The 15582-nt window shown below is 63.2% G+C and overlaps 3 protein-coding genes across 13 annotated transcripts; 1 reads left to right on the top strand and 2 right to left on the bottom strand.

Moving 5' to 3' along the window:
- Window positions 1-462: 462 nt before the first annotated feature.
- Window positions 463-7665, bottom strand: DCAF8 (DDB1 and CUL4 associated factor 8). Of its 3 annotated transcripts, XM_081340620.1 has the most exons (14): window positions 7503-7665; window positions 7199-7274; window positions 5804-5862; window positions 4812-5506; window positions 4472-4612; window positions 4035-4129; window positions 3847-3957; window positions 3518-3590; window positions 3029-3086; window positions 2799-2906; window positions 2265-2395; window positions 1967-2086; window positions 1740-1856; window positions 463-1563 (listed from the first exon to the last, which is right to left on the bottom strand). In XM_081340620.1, the coding sequence occupies exons 3-14, from the start codon at window positions 5853-5855 to the stop codon at window positions 1444-1446; spliced, it is 1821 nt and encodes a 606-aa protein (XP_081196746.1). In that variant the 5' UTR covers window positions 5856-5862; window positions 7199-7274; window positions 7503-7665; the 3' UTR covers window positions 463-1443. The 3 variants fall into 3 exon arrangements, with proteins under 3 accessions (XP_081196746.1, XP_081196747.1, XP_081196748.1); XM_081340621.1 differs by lacking the exon at window positions 7199-7274 and having other exon boundaries at window positions 7503-7613; XM_081340622.1 differs by lacking the exons at window positions 7199-7274; window positions 7503-7665 and adding an exon at window positions 6491-6553.
- Window positions 7666-8616: 951 nt separating this feature from the next.
- On the bottom strand, window positions 8617-11301 carry PEX19 (peroxisomal biogenesis factor 19; the record flags this gene model as incomplete). Its single annotated transcript, XM_081340741.1, is given in 8 exon segments — window positions 8617-9543; window positions 9814-9858; window positions 9931-10107; window positions 10320-10478; window positions 10571-10656; window positions 10755-10920; window positions 11030-11220; window positions 11223-11301. Coding segments are annotated over 8 exon segments (987 nt in total). The 3' UTR covers window positions 8617-9459.
- A 106-nt stretch (window positions 11302-11407) lies between these two features.
- On the top strand, window positions 11408-14801 carry LRRC71 (leucine rich repeat containing 71). Of its 9 annotated transcripts, XM_081340651.1 has the most exons (14): window positions 11408-11555; window positions 11631-11912; window positions 11994-12069; window positions 12159-12233; window positions 12328-12396; window positions 12593-12752; window positions 12902-12985; window positions 13068-13157; window positions 13346-13456; window positions 13569-13680; window positions 13766-13854; window positions 14078-14189; window positions 14273-14388; window positions 14497-14801. In XM_081340651.1, exons 1-14 carry the CDS (start codon window positions 11462-11464, stop codon window positions 14614-14616), a joined length of 1590 nt encoding a protein of 529 aa, XP_081196777.1. In that variant the 5' UTR covers window positions 11408-11461; the 3' UTR covers window positions 14617-14801. The 9 variants fall into 9 exon arrangements, with proteins under 9 accessions (XP_081196777.1, XP_081196779.1, XP_081196775.1 ...); XM_081340653.1 differs by lacking the exon at window positions 12593-12752 and having other exon boundaries at window positions 12014-12069; XM_081340649.1 differs by having other exon boundaries at window positions 12014-12233.
- Window positions 14802-15582: the final 781 nt, after the last annotated feature.

Genomic DNA, 15582 nt, shown 5'->3' with positions numbered 1-15582 from the left:
TAGGCTCCAGGATACCATGGACAAGCTGGGCACTAGGGCACTTAGCCCCACAGGTCAGGCAGCAGCCCTCTCCATGCCCTGGATGGGGGAGTGTCAAGCCCCCGCCCAAGCGCAGGCAAGGACGTCCCAGCATTTGCTAAAATATCCCCACTTAAAATACCCTTCTCTCTCCAAAGTACAGAAAAAGTCAACACACTAAGACTCAAAATGACACTTCAAGGCGCGACGTATGGAGTAACTGACAATTATATATATAAACAGAATTTTCCCAAAAAAGAAAGGAAGGGTTTTTTGCTGCCTGCATCCCCTTGGGAGAGAGGAGGGCACAAATGCCCCTCGTGTGGGGAGAGGCAGGAAGACGAATGCCCAGGCGAGGGGCAGGGGAGGCGGAACAGCCGAGACGAGGCCAAGTGGACGTTGGAACCGAGGCAGCCACAGGAGAGCAAGGAAAAGCGTAGATGCTGGCCGTACATACCACTAGGTCTCTCCATTTATTGCATTTATATTATATATATATGTATATATATATATATATATATATATATATTTAAACTTTTACAATAATTTTAACTTGATAACATCCAAGTTTAATTTGGTTCTTGTCTTGTTTTAATACATATAAAATTAGGCCTCTAAACAGCAATCGGGGAAAACGTTGCTTTCAAAACCAAGAGATTATCCTGAAGGTGAAGGGAAAAAAACAAGGCTGCTGGCAGGGCTGCCAGAGCGACTCCCTTGCGGGGGCTGCCCACCCGCCCCCCTCCTCGCCTCCAGTTCGGGGCAGCTGCCAGGCTGGAGCCCAAGGCGGCTTCGGTGGCTGCCTTCAAACCTTTTCAACTTTAGGGTCCCAGGAGTTCACCAAGTGGCCCTTCTCGACAACCAAGGCGGCTCTAGACGGGAGGGAAGGGCCTTTGTGCCTAGAGCTGCTGAAGAAAAAACACACCAAAAGAAAGAAAGAACCGGGGGGGGGGAAGCAAACCCAGAGGGAACAAAGCCCCCAAATTTTCACTGAAAGAGCAGAATCCAAGTTGCTCATTCTGGACGCAACATGCAGCAGTCGGGTCTTTGGGAGGGGGGTGAGATAAAGGTACATCTCCAAGGTGCTCCTGGAGCCCCCACCCCTACGGAAAGGAGAGGAATCAAGCCAGCTCATCCCCCCACCCCAAAGAAGCTTCGCAGGGAACAGGTGGCAACTGCAGCCAGGCATCCACCCCCCCCCAAATTCTGGGAAGACTGGTGCCGAAAAGGGCAGCGGAGGCCGAAAGGGAGAGGAAGGGGAAGCAGGGCCCCCTCCCCCAGCTGCGAGCGCAAAGTCCAAGGGCGGGAGCTGAGCCGAGCAGGCCCCCCTGCTAAGCAGGGCTGGTCTCTCATCTAAAGCAGGAAGAAGGTGGCTAATTCAACAGGGCAGGCGTCCCCACAGCCTATTCCGTGTCTCCAGGGGTCTCAGGAAGGCATGCACTGCACCCGGTCCGGGCCTTCCTCGTCTTCATCCAAGCTGTCTGAGGAGCTGAGGGAGTCCTCAGAGTCGCTGTCGGCTGCTCCGGTGCCTGGATCTCGCTGGTGCTGCGGAACAGAAGCAGCCTCAGCGTCACGGGCGCCCCGTTCTTTTTGGACCCCTCCTCCCTACGTGGTACTGCAAGACGAGTGGAGAAGCTGCTGCCGGGCCTTTGAGAGGCAGGGCAGACCCTTGTTCAGGGGTCCCAGAAACAGTCTGAGCCTGGGGCGGGAGGGCCGCTCACCCTGTGACGCCGCCGCGGCCGGAAGTGGTGCATGAGGAACCAGAGCAGGTGGCTCTCGTACATGTCCGCGTGGTTCAAGCTGTCCTCGTCCCGCTCCCGCTTGTTCTTCTTGATCACCTGGGGGGCAGCAGCAGAGTGAGCTTGCAGACCGGCACAGGGGTCCCCTGGGAAGGCGGGGCTGATCCCAGATTAGTGTGGGGGGGGGAAGGACCTGGAAGTCTCCCCACCTCCTTCAAGCCGGTGAGCTGGGTGGGCATCTCTGCAGTGGGGGCCCAAATCTTGACGTCGTAATCCAAGCCGCTGGTGGCCAGAACTGGGAGGTGGGGGTGAGGCTCCAAGCAGTTGACCTGCAAGGGCAATGAGACGGAAAGAGGGGGCTGCAAAGGTTTGCGGAGGGTCCACCGAGCTCAGGGACAGGGGGGACTGGGCCCCACAGGCGCACCTGGGAGCCCCCTGCCCGTCTTTGGTTCGCAGCCTTGAGCCAGACCCACTCCTGCAGGGGGGCAGCCCCGAGGCCCCACTCACCACTCCGCCTTTGTCGCCTTGCATGAACTGCACCACCTGGCAAGAGGCCTTTTCCCACAGGAAGATATGGCCGCAGTCGCTGCCGCTCACCACAAACTCGCTCTTGGGGCCGTAGAAGTTGACCCCCTTCACTGTAAGCAGACCCAAAGACCCTCAGGCCAGGCCAGGCCACCCCCTCCCCCATGTGGCCTCTGCTCTGGACCCCCCTCGCAAGGCCCGCTCCGAAGACAAACCGTCTGGGCTGCCTTTGATTCGGATGCTTAAAAGTGGGTCCCTCGGAAGGAGACCCCCCCAGCAAATGGGGCCCTCTACATGCATCCCTGGCCTCCATTTTACATGGATGTTCACTCAAGGGGGGGGGGACACTTTAACTGCCCCACCCTTCTCTCCTCCGGCCAGAAGGGGGCAAGGACGGCAGCCGGCTTTGCCAAGGAGGCCCCCACCCGCCTGGGACCTGGCCCAAGGGCCCTGGGAACCTCCCCCAACCCCATCAGGCTACCCCCGGCCAACCGGGGAAGGGCCGGGGGGGGTCACCTGTGGCGTTGTTGCGGTGGCCCTTGTATCTCTTGATGTACTCTGCCCCATCGCTGTGAGAGGAGTTGAAGAGATAGACGTCTTCATCGTTGTAGCTGGCCAGAAGCTCTGCAAGAGACGCACAAGGGAGCGCCTGGGGGCGGCCGTCCAGCCCGGCCCCAGGGCAGAGGGGCCGCTCTAGCCTTTAGCCTCTGAGCCCCGGAGGACCCAGGCTCCCCGCGGCCCCTTACCTGAGCCATTGTGGCTGTAGACCAGGCAAGTGACGTTGGCTTTTGACTCGCTGTTCACCTGGAAGAGATCGAGAGGCAGAATTTAGAGGCCACCATGCAAAGCGCCTCTAGGCGGGGCTCAAAGGCAGCCTCCCCTGGGACCGAGGTGGGGGGGGCTGCCTGCTTCCTGCCAAGACAACAGGGAAGTCTGTGCTCCAGAAGAGGGGGCTGTCAGCTCCTGCTTGCTCCTCCGTTCTCCTTCCCCAAGAGCCATTTTTGTCAAAACAGGAATCCGAGGCTTGGGAGGGGAGAAGGGAAGGATCCCAAGATGAAGACGGAGCCTGGAAAGCCACAACTGGGGGGGGGGGAGAAGGGGGGGCAAACTTCTGTGGGATGTCTGGGGCTGCCTCTGGAAAGACTCTCAAGCTGCTTAGTCCCCCTGCTGGGGTTGGAGAGGAGACAGGAGGGGGGCGAGGGAAGCTTGGGGGGTGGCAGAAGAGAAGGTCTCACCAGGTGGTGAGGGCAGAACTTCTTCAACACCCCGTTGTTCTCGTTTTCATTAATCTTCCGCTGATCGTAGATCCTGCGCAGAGACAGGCAGAAAAGGAAAGCTGAGACCAGCGATCCAAAGGAAAGTCTCCAGATGACCCCAGCCTCGTTCTCTCCCAGTCAAAAGCAAGCTTCTAGTCCTCGGGCTAAAGGTATGATGAAAGCCCAAGCATGGACAAGGCGGATCTCCTATCTGGGCAGCAGGGGCCCGAGTGTGGCACCGCAGCTGAAGGCCAAGGGCCCAGCAGGGTCTCCCAGACACACCAGGATGGCGGGGGGGCTCTGCTGACCTGACGTATTCATCTCTGCCGCCCACAGCAAACTGGTACGTGTTGGCTGGGTTCACGTAAATGGTGTAGAGACCGACTTTCTTCTCCTTCTCTTTGGTCACGACCAGCTTCCTAGAGACACAAAGCCAGGCCTTCAGCACCCTGGGCCGCCTCAGTGGGAGCCCCCAGCAGCTGAGCTACCCACTTACGAAGCCGGTCGGTCTTGTCTCAAGTCGATGGTGAAAACTACGGCGTCTTCTCCCGCCGAGAGGAAAGTGCAAGGGGAGTCCGGTTCCAGGGCAAGCTGGGGGACAGAGAGGCTGAGCTGGGGTGCCTTTTAATGATGCCAGAGGAATGCAGTCCCGAAATCGGCAGGTGAAGAGCTTCCGGAGTCGCCTGGCTTGGCACCCCGGCCCCAACATTTCAAAGAATTTTGCAGGAAAGTCCCGCAGTTTAGAATTTTGCCACTGTGGCCCCTCAAGAGAGTAAGTGTGCCTCCCCAGGGATGTCCCAAGAGAAGGAACAGAGCCGGGCCTGCGTTTTGGGGTGCCCTCCTGGTGAAGTGGTAGCCAGAGACTCTTCATGAAGACCAAAAGCTCCTCCCCTCACGGGGGAGTGGGCAGGGGGAGCAGAGGAGACCCCTCACCTTGTGCGATGCGCCCTTGTGCTGGGCCACCCGCTTCGTGGTCTTACAACACTGCGTGGCGGAGAGTTCGGCTACGCGGACCTGGCCATCCCGAGCACACATGGCCAGGGTCGAGTCTCCGCTGTTGGGGAGAAACTTGGCCTGCAGGGACAAAAGCAGCCGGGGCTGGCAAGAGAAGGGCGGCTCTGGCCCAAGGCCAGACCCCCTCCGCCCCACCAGCCAGCAGAGCTCTCTCCAGAGCCCCAGTCAGCATCCCTCCAGGCTGGCAGCCTCTGGGAGAGCTAGAAAGGAGCCCCTCCGCCTCGCTGGAAGACCCTGCCCCAATCCCCAAGCCCCCCACCTGGAAGACGTTGCTCTTGTGGCCACTCTCGAACTGCAGCACGGGCTGCCTGCGCACCCAGTCCCAGACCACCACCTTGAGGTCATCGCTGCCGCTGGCCAGCCAGGCCCCGCGCTGGTTGAAGTGCAGGGTGTTCACGCAGCCCCCGTGGCCCTCCAGGCCGTACTGCAGGCAGAAGCGCTGCACAAACAGCCGGGCCCCGCAGGCGTCATAGATGAAGCGGGCGCTGGAGCCGAGCTCCCTCTCCCGCAGGGCCTGGAGGGCTCGCCAGCGTGGCAGGGGCAGCGCCATCGTCTCCGAGGCGACCCAGTCCTCCAGGGTCCGCTCGTCCTCCGAGGAGTCCCTGTCCTGGTTGGGGCGCTTGCGGTGTGCTCGCCAGCGGGAACGCTGGGCCTCCGCTTCTGCCTCCTCCTGCTGCTGTTCCTCCTCTTCTTCCTCTGCCTCCTCCTCTTCCTCCTCCTCCGAGGGAGAGCGGTCATAGGTCCGATTCAGTTCATTAATGGAGTAGTGCCCGGTCTCCTCCATGCTGTCCGAGTCCTTCTCTTCGGTGGAGCTCTCCGTGTAAGTCTGGCTGGGGCCCACCTCGTCCCCTGTCAAGCTGAGGCTCAGGTCGGAAGCCTCCACCTCCACCCCAGAAGACGTCTCGGGCCCCTCCGTGGTTCCAGACATCTCTTCCGGACTGCTGGACAAGCTTCCTGTGTGTGAAGACCACATCCGGGTTAGCACCCTTCTTGTACACAAGGCTGTTCCCCAGAGGCGGCCGTGCCCAAATGCCCACAGCTGCAGGGAAAGAGCCGCTGTGATCCTGCCTGGCATAGGACCTGCTCCCCAGCATGGAGACGGACAGACGTTGGGCTTCTGTGGGAGGCGGGCCGGACCCTCCTACCCACTCTGCCATCCAGCCACAGCTCAGTGAAATGGCCCAGAGCCTTCACAGTCTTACAAGCAGCAACGAACATCAGAAATGTTTCTGCATCTCTCTCTGCTCTTACCGTTAGGCATATTCATTTTCTCCTCTGTTGTGCCACTCCCCGCGTCTGACATCTTTGCCCTAAGAGAAAGAGAAGGAAACAGGGCAACAGGTGAACTGCACCGTTTGTGGCACGGGGCAGATGCAGGAAAGGGCAAATCCAAAGGAAGAATCAGAACGACCGATCCATCTCCCAACCCCCAGTGTTGATCCCGGCTCTCAAGTCCATTTTGCTCCAATTCGCCCAAGACCTGCCTTCAGACATCGCACTGACGCACCCAGGCGAAGGAGGCAGCCGGGTGCACAGATGGCCTTGCAAAGTTGCAGCCCTCTCCACATTCACACATAGCACCAGAGCAGATGCGCCTGGCAAAACCTGGAGCACCAGCAGGCGCAACATCAGAGTCCTTCTGTTGGGACTCTGCTCTGACACCTTCTCTCGAGAATGGCCCCCGCAGAGGCAGAGGGAGGGGCACGGAGGCGCTCTTTTCAAGATCCTTATATTCAAGGCCCAAGCAGGTCCCCAAATGCCTCCGAGTCCGACCAGCCCTTGACGAGAAAACTCATAAGGAAGGTTTCTAGAAGGGGATCGGCCGTGTTTATTTTTCTGTTTAGATCGCTTTGCTTATTTAAGATACTTTGTCCTCCGTAGAGCCAGGTGGTTGCCAAGGTGGCTGATAACAAGAATCATCCTTTTAAAGACACCTACGCTTTTGAGCAACAGTATCCAAATAAACAGAGGTCTCCAAATGCCAGCTGAGACGTGACTCCTGGGTGGTAACAACAGAGGCACCACGCCCTGTACAGAAGAAGCCAGAAACACCCCCCACCCCACCAGCTCCAGCAAAGGCAGGCACCAAAAAACGAGGAGGAGACCCTCCTTAACCTCCTGGCCAGTTTATGCTGGAGGAGGCAGCTCCGGCTCCAGGGCCATTCAAGCCCAGCATCTCTTTGGGAAGGTGTGGAGCCTTCGAGGCCTGTTCCGGAAGACCGGCGGCTTCTTGGATCGTGGCCCGCCCTCCGCTTCGTCCCAGGAAAAGCCCTCGGCAGGAGGCACGGGGGATGTCTGCCCCCCCCCACCCCGGCACTCCGGACCGAGGGGAGAAAAGCCCCCCTCCCCCTTCTCTCCTCGTTCCAAGGGAGGCCACGCAGAAAAGGGGGAGGGTCGCAGGCGGGGTTGGGAGGGGGCTCAGAAAGCGCCGCGCAGAAGGACCGGCGGAGGCTCCTGCCCGCCCTGGGCTCGGGTGGGGGGGGAGCCCAGCCGCTTTCCCGGGGGGGGGCGGAGGCCGCGACGCACAGGGAGGAGCCTCGGCCGGGACGGGGGGGGGGACGCCCGGGGAGAGACTGGCAGCCGGAGCCCCTCCGCCCCCTCCCGAGCTCCGTCCGCCCCCTCGAAAAGCCTCCCCCCCAGGCTCACCTGTCCCGCCGCCTCTTCCGTCGGGGGGGGGGGCTCGGCAGCACCCGGGAACCCGCGCGGAGAACCGGCTATCAGACTAAGGGGGGGGGAGGGGAGAAAACGGCGTTTCAGAGCCGGATTTCCCCGGACGCTCCGTCCGCCCTGCTCCGGGGCCGTTCCCGGCTGCTCCGGGCGGCCTCCCTCCCGCGCGGGCTCCGCTGCCCCGCACGCAAGCCCGGCCCGGGATACGCCGGGGGAAGCGGCGCCGGGCCGGCTACCGGGGCCGAGGCTGGGCCCGTCAGCGCCCTCCGGCTTCCTCGGGTACCTCTGGCGGCGGCTCCTCCGCCTGCTCCCGCCGCCCCGTCGCCGGTGCTACCCCCGGGACGTCCAGGCGCCGCCGCCATTTTGTCACCCAACCGGCGCTCCGCGTCTCCTTCCGGCTCCTCCGCGGCCGCCGCTCTTCACGACAGCCGCGCTTTACGGTCCCCCCCCCCGCGGCTCTACGGCAGAGGCGGGGAACATGTAGAAAAACCCGGAAGCGCCTTGGAGGCGCCTGGCCAGAGCGGCAGCCCAGGCAGGAAAAACCATAGAGAGCGAGCCCCGGTTGGCTGCACGGGGAAGCCCGGAAGCACCGCGGGGCTTAATCACCACCGCCGCGGGTCTTTCCGCGGGAGCATCCCCCCCCCCCACACACAAGGCTGGACCACCGAAGCAGAGCCGCCCTCGCACGATTCGGGCGCAACTGGGACTTTGACGGCCGGTTCCTGCACTTTCACAGCCTGATCTGGGAGTTCCGGGCAGGCCTCCCGGGCTCGCCTTGGGCACTTCCGGGACCTCTGTCCGGAGGCAGCCGGCTTCCCATCTCGCCCTCTCCCGAGGCAGAGCCCGTGGCGGGCCAAAGTCCTTCTGCCCTGACTAAAAGGGCAGCCAAAGGGTTTTTGCGCCAAGGTGCCCGTGCGCAGGTCCGGCCAGCCGGCCTTCCCCCGCAGAGCAAGTGGAGCAGCTCTGAGGGAAGCAGCTCCTTTCCAAGCGACTCTAGAAGGTTGGGGGAGGGTGGGTGATCGGAGGCTAAGACAGACCATAATCGCTCTCAAACCAGTTCACACAAAAGCCACCACAAATCCTTCATGATTTTGTATCCCTGGTTAGGATTTGCACCCCCCAAAATAAGCTGCCCTGCTTCCTGCCACAGAAGAGGAAGAAGCATCTGATAGACCACCAAGTGTCATACACCCATTCAATGTGTCTACAACTTGGATTCGCCCTGATTAGTCCTAAAAAGTTACCGCTAGACTGCTAGTGGTCCATTTTCCCCACCCTGTACAGGACCTGTGTAGTTTATAGCTGCAAGTTGAGCTGCTACAGGCTTCATGCGCTCAAGATTTGAAACCAGGGACTTGCTCTGCTCACAATGATTAACAGAAATAATCACGACTTGAAACCATGAACCTCCACCTTTATTTCAAGAATTGCTCTTCCCAAACCTCATTCAGTCCGGCCAGATTCAGCCAAGGAGAGCAGCTCTGCCTCCTGCAGCATCAGCCACTGGCAGAAACACCCTTGTGGCCAGTGGCAAAGGCGGCCTGCTGCCCAGCTATCTCCCCATACAGGCAGTTCACAAAGCAGTAGCACTAATGTGGGGCAGGGGAATGTTAATATTTGGGGCTACAGCAAAAAAAAAGCCCCACACTGACTGGGCAAGTCCAGTGAGCCAGACAGCTGGCCTGGCATCACCAGAAGGGGCCCTCTAGCTCCCCGATCCAGACTGTGACCGGCTGGGGCTCCAGGAAAGGGGTGGCTCCAGTTACAGACACTGAACTGCGGGTCACAGCCAGAGCTGCCCGAGAAGAGCAGCAGAGCTGGGCCTTCAGAAGTGGATGCAGGAGGTTTCCCTTCACGCAGAGGACTCTCGTGAGCCACCATCTCCTCCCTTGGCCTGATTATTGCATTGACAGCAACCTCATCCCATCCAGAGAAACCCTGTCCATCAACTGGGGCAGGCAGGCAGGAAGGGACGTTCCTGGGGCCTTCAATTAGTGCAATTAGTCTCTTCAGAAGCCAAGCGGCAATGCTGGGCGCCTGACTTCAGGGTATCATCACTCTGGCTTGTTACGTGTCTTGTGGAATCCCTGCAAAACCACGTGCCGGGTTTAGCAAAGGCAGCCAGCCTCTGGCACCTGGTGATGACAGGGGGGAAAAAAAGGGGGGGGGGGGAGAAACAAAACACCTCAACCCACCACAGAGCCCTCCCATCTCCTCAGTCCCTTTGACATGGGAGCAGATCACATAATCTGGCACTGCTCGCCTCCGACGCCTCCAGTATCAGGCAGATTCAGTCTTTCGAGGTCAAAGTTCAGGCCAGGCGGCTGGAAAAGGAGGAACGTTTGTTCACAACAAAGAAGCGCTTCTCTGCAGAGAGTGAGGTGCTGTGTCCCTCAGGAAGAACAAGCTTTTAGCTGGCTCAAGCTGCCCTAAAGAGCGTCCTCCAGAAACAGGCACATTGAGGCTTGGAAATGCCCCCTTTGCCCACTTTCTTCCCCTTCGCTTTGTGACGCCAAGGCTGATGGTTAAGACCATAGCTCTGAATCCAAGCCTGAGGAAGGAGGGGGGGAGAGGGCAGCCAAACAGACACTCACCGACTCTCCAGCCAGCTCCTTGGGAGGATGCCCCAGGTCCTGCAGCTAGAAGGCAAAGGGCACAATTAGCCCCCAGCCCGACGTGTCACCCCCCACCCGGCCCACCCGGCCCCTTACCTGCTGCATCAGGTCCAGGATGGTTTCAAAGCGGGCCCTGTGCTCCGGGTCACCGTCCGTGGGCAGCTCAGCCTCGAACTGCTCGCAGATCCTTCCCATGACGCTGTGCTGCTCCCGGTACTTCTCATACTGCTCCTTGGGCAAGGAGTCTCGGTGGCTCTGGAGCCACTCGGGGTACTGGGGGGGGGGATAAGTCCACCATGAGCTCACAGATGGCCCACCTGCTGGTCTTCCTGCCTTTCTGGGGGTGGGGGATGATGTCGAGCCACGGGACAGCCGCCTTCCCTGCCTTGCTGCAAGAGCTGGACGGGGTGGCAGGGAAGGGGGATGGGGGGATTGCTGCTGTCGCTGGGGGTGTGGTGGCTGAATCCAGTCAAGGCTTTTCTTACTTTCTCGGTGATCTCCTTGAGGGAGGGGTAGAGCACGTCCTTGGAGAGCAGGTTCTGCATGATGCTGCGCATGATGGGCCAAAGGCTGCCTTCTCCACCGTCCCCCTCCTCCAGGCCGAGCCCCTCCATCGTCCTGCTCAGCTCCTCCTCCTCCGAGTTCTAGGGGAAGAGGCAGCTGGGAAGGTCCGCCCGCAGGGAGGGGAGGCCCGCGGGGGGGGGGCGGGCAGGGGCGGCGGGGGAGAGGGGCGCACCTGCAGGCCGTCGGCGTTCCTGGCCAGCCCGCTGAGCGTCTCCTTCAGGCAGGAGGTGAACTCCTGGCGGGACGCCGGGTCGCTCCCTGCAACGAGGCGGAGGCGGCAGCGCTCGCGGGCTCTTCTCCTCCAGCAGAGCCCCGCGACCCCCGCACGAGCCCCCAGGGTCCCCGAGGGAGCTCACCGACTCTGCCCGCCGCGGCGGAGAGCCGCTCGAACTGCTGCACCAGCAGCGGCTCCTCGGCCGCCAGCTCCGCCATGGCCCGCTCGAACTCGGCGCTCGCCTGCGAGGCCAGCTCGCCATCGAAGAGCTCCTGGAAGAAGGTCTCCTGCGCGGCCAGCAGCCGGCCCTGCCGGGGGGAGCGAGGGAGGAGGAGGCTGCAGGGGCTGCCCTGGCCTGGGGGGGAGGAAGGACCCCCGCCCCCCTCGCCCCCCCCCGCCCGCCCCCCCCCCGCTTACCTGCGCCTCCCCCGCCGGCTCCGCGCTCCTCTCGCCGCCCTGCCCCCCCCCGCCGCCGCCTCCTCCTCCTCCTCCTCCGGCGGGCTCCCCGGGCGCGGCCCTCTCGAAGTCCTCCAGGGCGCCTGCAGGGAGGAGGGAGAGAGCGCAGCCGGGTCGGACGGGCGGCCGGGCAGACCCCGCGGGCCCCGCCGCCCACGCCCGGCCCGGCCCGGCCGCTCACTCGCCAGCAGCTCCTCCAGCTCCGCGTCGGGCTCCGCTCCGGGCGCCGCCATCTCGCAGGCAGCAGGGCCGGCCGGACGCCCGGGGCACGCGCACGCCGGCGTGGGAGGCGGGGCCGCGGGGCGGACTACGGCTCCCGTCAGCCCCCGCGCTCGGCCCGCCCCCCCTCCGCGGTTGCCGGGCGACGACCACGCCGCGGCCTCCGGCGCCGCGATGGGCAAGAAGGGCGAGCGGGGCGCCAAGGACAAGAGCGCCGCGCAGGAGGAGGAGGCGCGCATCGCGGCGCGCAGGGCGGAGCACGGCGAAGGTGCCGCCCCCCCCGCCCCCCCCCGCCCCGCCCGGCGCCCCCCCCGCTGACGCCCCTCTCCCCCTCCCCCCGCAGAGGAGTACGTGTGCGGCGGCGCCCTGGAGCTGGACTTCCCCGAGCTGTGCGCGCGCGCCGGGCTGCAGGAGGCCCCCCGCGTGGTCAGCCGCCCCCACCCGCCCGCCGGAGCCCCCCCGGAGGAGCCCGAGGGCGCGGGCGGGGCGGGGCCGGCGTGGGAGCCGCGGGAGGCGCTGCCGGCGCTGGCCCAGATCCAGGCCAAGTACGGCTACTTCCGCCCGGCCGTGCAGGTGGAGCTGGAGCACGAGGACCCCAAGAGCGCCCGCGAGGTCTTCGTCCGCAGTGAGTGGGGGGCCCCTCCGCGCCCCTCCCGCCGGGCGCCCCCGGCCCGCTCTAGCCCGCCTCCCTCCCTCCCTCCCGCAGGCTGGAAGATCGAGGAGAAGATGCTGGGCGTGCTGGCCAAGTGCCTGCCGGCCCTCGCCCACCTCCAGGCCCTGCAGTGAGTGAGCCCGCGAGCGCGGCGGGGGGGGCGGCGGGGCGGCGTCCGGCGGGGCGGCCCGGACTGTCCGGCTCTCTTCCTCCCTGCAGCCTCTGGAAGGTCGGCCTGAGCGACGCCACCTTCCTCGCCCTGCTGCCCGTGCTGGCCGCCTGCGCCAACCTCAAGTAGGTGACCCCGTCCCGCGGCTGGGGAGGGGCGGGCGGGGCGGCCCGGGGGGGGCCGGGCACGAGCGGCCGAGCTTCTTCTGCCGCCCTGCAGGACGCTGGTCTTGGAAGGGAACCCTCTGCCCGAGCGCTCCTTCTACAAGCTGCTTTCGGAGGAGAGCAGGTGAGGCCCCGGGCCCCCCCCTCCCCTGCTGCCGGGGCCCTCGGGCGAGTCCAGCCGTCCCCGGGCCCGGGACCCGGCTGCCGCGGCTGCCGCTGCTCCCCTGGCCTCCTCCTGCGGTGGGCACCCGGGAGGAGCCCGGGGGAGGGAGGGAGAGTGGCCCGCCCCACCCTCGCACGGCCCTGCCCTTCCTCCCCAGCTTGGCCCACCTCTCCCTGCGCAACAACTGCATCGACGACCAGGCGGTGCTGCTGATCGGCCAGGCGCTCTCCTCGCTCCGCAGCTCCAACAAGAACCTGGCCACCATCAACCTCAGCTACAACCACATCACAGACATGGGGGCCACCCACCTCGCCAACGTGAGGCTTGGCACACGGGCTTGTCCTACTGAGGACCGGCGGTGGGGAGGGGGCAGCCCTTTGCTGCCAGGCAAGGGGGAGGCCGTCTGGGCACGGGGGAGGGGGGCTAAAGGCTGAGCCCCGCCTCAGGTGCCCCTCTCTCCGTGCAGGGCCTGCGGCTCAATCGGTCTCTGCTGTCCTTGTCGTTGGCGCATAACCAGATCGGGGACGAGGGCGCCCAGAAGCTGGCTGAGGTCCGTGCTGGGAGGAGCCGGGGCCCCAGGGCGGCTGGAGGGCAAGGAGGAGTGGTCCCTCAGCCGGCTGCTTGCCTTGCAGGTGCTCGGGCCCTTCGCCCTCACCCACACGGAGGTGGTGGAGAGGCGACGGCTGCTGCTGGAGAAGGAGGCCCAGGAGAGAGGCCGCCTGGTGAGCAGCTGGTCCTCGGACGCTGCCCCCCCCCCCAGCCGTGGAGAATCTCTCGCTCGGAAAGAGAGGCTGAACTGGCACAGGCACCCCTGCCCTGTGAAGGGGGACGGGATGAGTCAGAGGCTCTGCAGAGGCAGAGTCCCCCAAGCCCACCTCCCCAATTCTGAGCCCCTTTTTTCTCCCTTCAGCCCCAGAGACACTTGGAGCTAAAGAGCGACCGCCCGGCCAGCCACCTCAGCAGCACCACCATCGACAGGCTGCAGACCGCCAAGGGTGCCAAGGCCGTCGTTAAGAAGAAGGCGAGCTATCCCAAGGACAGGGGGGGGTGTCTGGGGCAGAGAGCCGGGGGGGGGCATCGAGAGACCGCAGAGCGCCCCCGGCAGGCAGAGACGGGCGTCTGGCCTCTTCCAGGAACCCACCAAAAAGGAGGAGAAGGGCACAGTGGGCGGAGCAGCTCCCGCACAGCCACCAGCAGCGCCGGCGGCCCAAGCCAAGAAGGAGGACGCCAAGCAATCCAAGAAAGGTTCTGGCTGGGCCTCCTGGCCCCTCCCGCTCCCCAGGCCTCGGAGGCCTCCCCCAAAGCCCTGAACTCTGCCTCTCTCCCGCAGCCGCTCCCCCGGTTGATCCCAAAGTGAAGGGGGCCAAGGGACTGAAGCTGGGCTCCAAGGACAAGCGGTCCCAGATCCTGGAAATGGAGGTGAACCCCCCCCCCAGGCTCTAACCGAGTCCAGCATGGGTGGCTGAGCCTCAACCCTCCCCCCCCTTAAGAACAAGGTCTGCCTCTCCTCTGCAAACAGTCCCACCTGGCCGGAATCTTAAGTGGCTGAGGGGGGGGGGGCAGCCGTACCGTCCTCTCCCCCACTCCTGCAGCAACTACTGTACCTGCCTGGCTTGCCCCCCCTTCCCCCCCCCCCCCGCAGCAGATCCTGGAGCCCACCGAGATGATGAATCCCTTGCTGGAACCAGCGGAGCACCGCGAGGGGCAGGTTTTCCTTCAGGGAAACCGTGTTCTGATCTACCTGAACCTCATGCGTATGTTGGGGAGCAGGGCTTGGGAGGGGCTCCAAGATGGCAGAAGGAGCTTGACCACCACCCTCCCCTCCTTGCCTCCCAAGGCAACCACATCTCGGAGAGCGGCCTGAAGGCCTTCCTGACCACGGTGGAGTACCAGGTCAGCCGGATCATTCCTGGGGGGAAGGGGCCAACCGGCCTCCTGCATCTCTCTCTGGCGGTGAGTCCCTGCCGATCCAAGGGGGTGGGCAGCCCCCCTCCTTGCCACCAGGAGTCCTCAAGCCCTGCCCTCACTTGGGGTCCCCACCCTTTCTGTTGACCCTCCCAGAAAAACCTCTTCCCGCCCGAGAGCAAGACCTACTGCAGGATCCAGGAGCTCATGGGGCCCCGAGACCCCCTTCCCAAGGCCTCCAAGCCGGAGGAGGAGTTGGTGGCCGCTGCCCAGTAAGGCCAGCCCAGCTTCTCGCCCAGGATCCTGCACCCGGAAGCTCCAAGCCAAACCTCCGGGGTAGAGCCCCCAGGACTGGCACGAGGGCAGAGGGGCAGAGAAGCCCCCCCTCCCTTGTCGACTCTCCTCACAAAGCTGGAAGGGCGGATTTCTCTATTCTGCCCATTAAAAGCCACATGAGAAAATCTGAAATTATCTTCTGGTGTAAAAAGTTACAGTTACAGGGCTGTCAGGCTCTTGAAGGGGAAATAACTTTATGCGTGATTGACTTGCCAGGCCGGTGGGTTGTGCAATTAGCTCACATGGTGTAACAAGATGGTGGGTTTGTTGTCACTGTGAGTTGGGGGGGGCACGAAGGGAGGCTCAGCCAATCTCAATGTATACATAGTTGTACTTTGACAATAAAGGTTCAATTCAATTCAATGGGGGGGGGCACCCCTCCTCTCTGGCTGGGTGGTCCAGATCCATGGGTGGGCACCGGCCTCCCCGCCGCCAGGGAAGACCCTCCAAGCCCACCCCTCTGCTTTTCAACTCAAAGACAGGGGACAAAAGAGCTCCAAGGAGCAGTTGGGGGCCCCTCCGTGCCACACGAGCCCAATGTGCAAACGCACAATTAGAGCCTTGTGAGTGTGCCAGGGAAGCCCCCCTCACACACACCCCTCCCTTCTCCAGGCTTTGGCAGGCTTAACGTTCCAGAGGGACAGCTGTCACGACCTCTCTCACGTGCAAGAGGTTGAATATTTTACTTTTTTCTGTTGAAAAAGCATTTAACACTGAAAGCAATAAAATAAAACTGGCTTTCAGCATTGTAACTGGTGCGTAAACTCCAGGGGTGGGAAGGGTCTGAGGAGAGCTGGTTGGCAGCAGCCTGAGAAGAGCCAGAGGAGGGGCCACCTGGGGGGGGGTGTCTGGCAGCCCCGGCTGCTTCAGCAGGGGGTCTTCCCAGCCTCAAAAGCCCCCCCCATC

The sequence above is a fragment of the Vipera berus genome (genome assembly GCF_964194415.1).
Source record: "Vipera berus genome assembly, chromosome: 16".
Taxonomy (NCBI): domain Eukaryota; kingdom Metazoa; phylum Chordata; class Lepidosauria; order Squamata; family Viperidae; genus Vipera; species Vipera berus.
Note: the sequence above shows the minus strand (reverse complement) of the source record. Positions and strands in the feature narration are given on the sequence as shown.

Coding starts and splice junctions, on each gene's coding strand:
- DCAF8 (XM_081340620.1), bottom strand. CDS start 5,855: ATGTCAGACGCGGGGAGTGGCACAACAGAGGAGAAAATGAATATGCCT. Junction 4,613..4,811: donor ACAAGAGCAACGTCTTCCAG/GTGGGGGGCTTG, acceptor TTGTCCCTGCAG/GCCAAGTTTCTCCCCAACAG. Junction 2,087..2,264: donor AAGGCGACAAAGGCGGAGTG/GTGAGTGGGGCC, acceptor TTGCCCTTGCAG/GTCAACTGCTTGGAGCCTCA.
- LRRC71 (XM_081340647.1), top strand. CDS start 11,462: ATGGGCAAGAAGGGCGAGCGGGGCGCCAAGGACAAGAGCGCCGCGCAG. Junction 12,753..12,901: donor GGGCCACCCACCTCGCCAAC/GTGAGGCTTGGC, acceptor CTCTCCGTGCAG/GGCCTGCGGCTCAATCGGTC. Junction 14,190..14,272: donor GATCTACCTGAACCTCATGC/GTATGTTGGGGA, acceptor TTGCCTCCCAAG/GCAACCACATCTCGGAGAGC.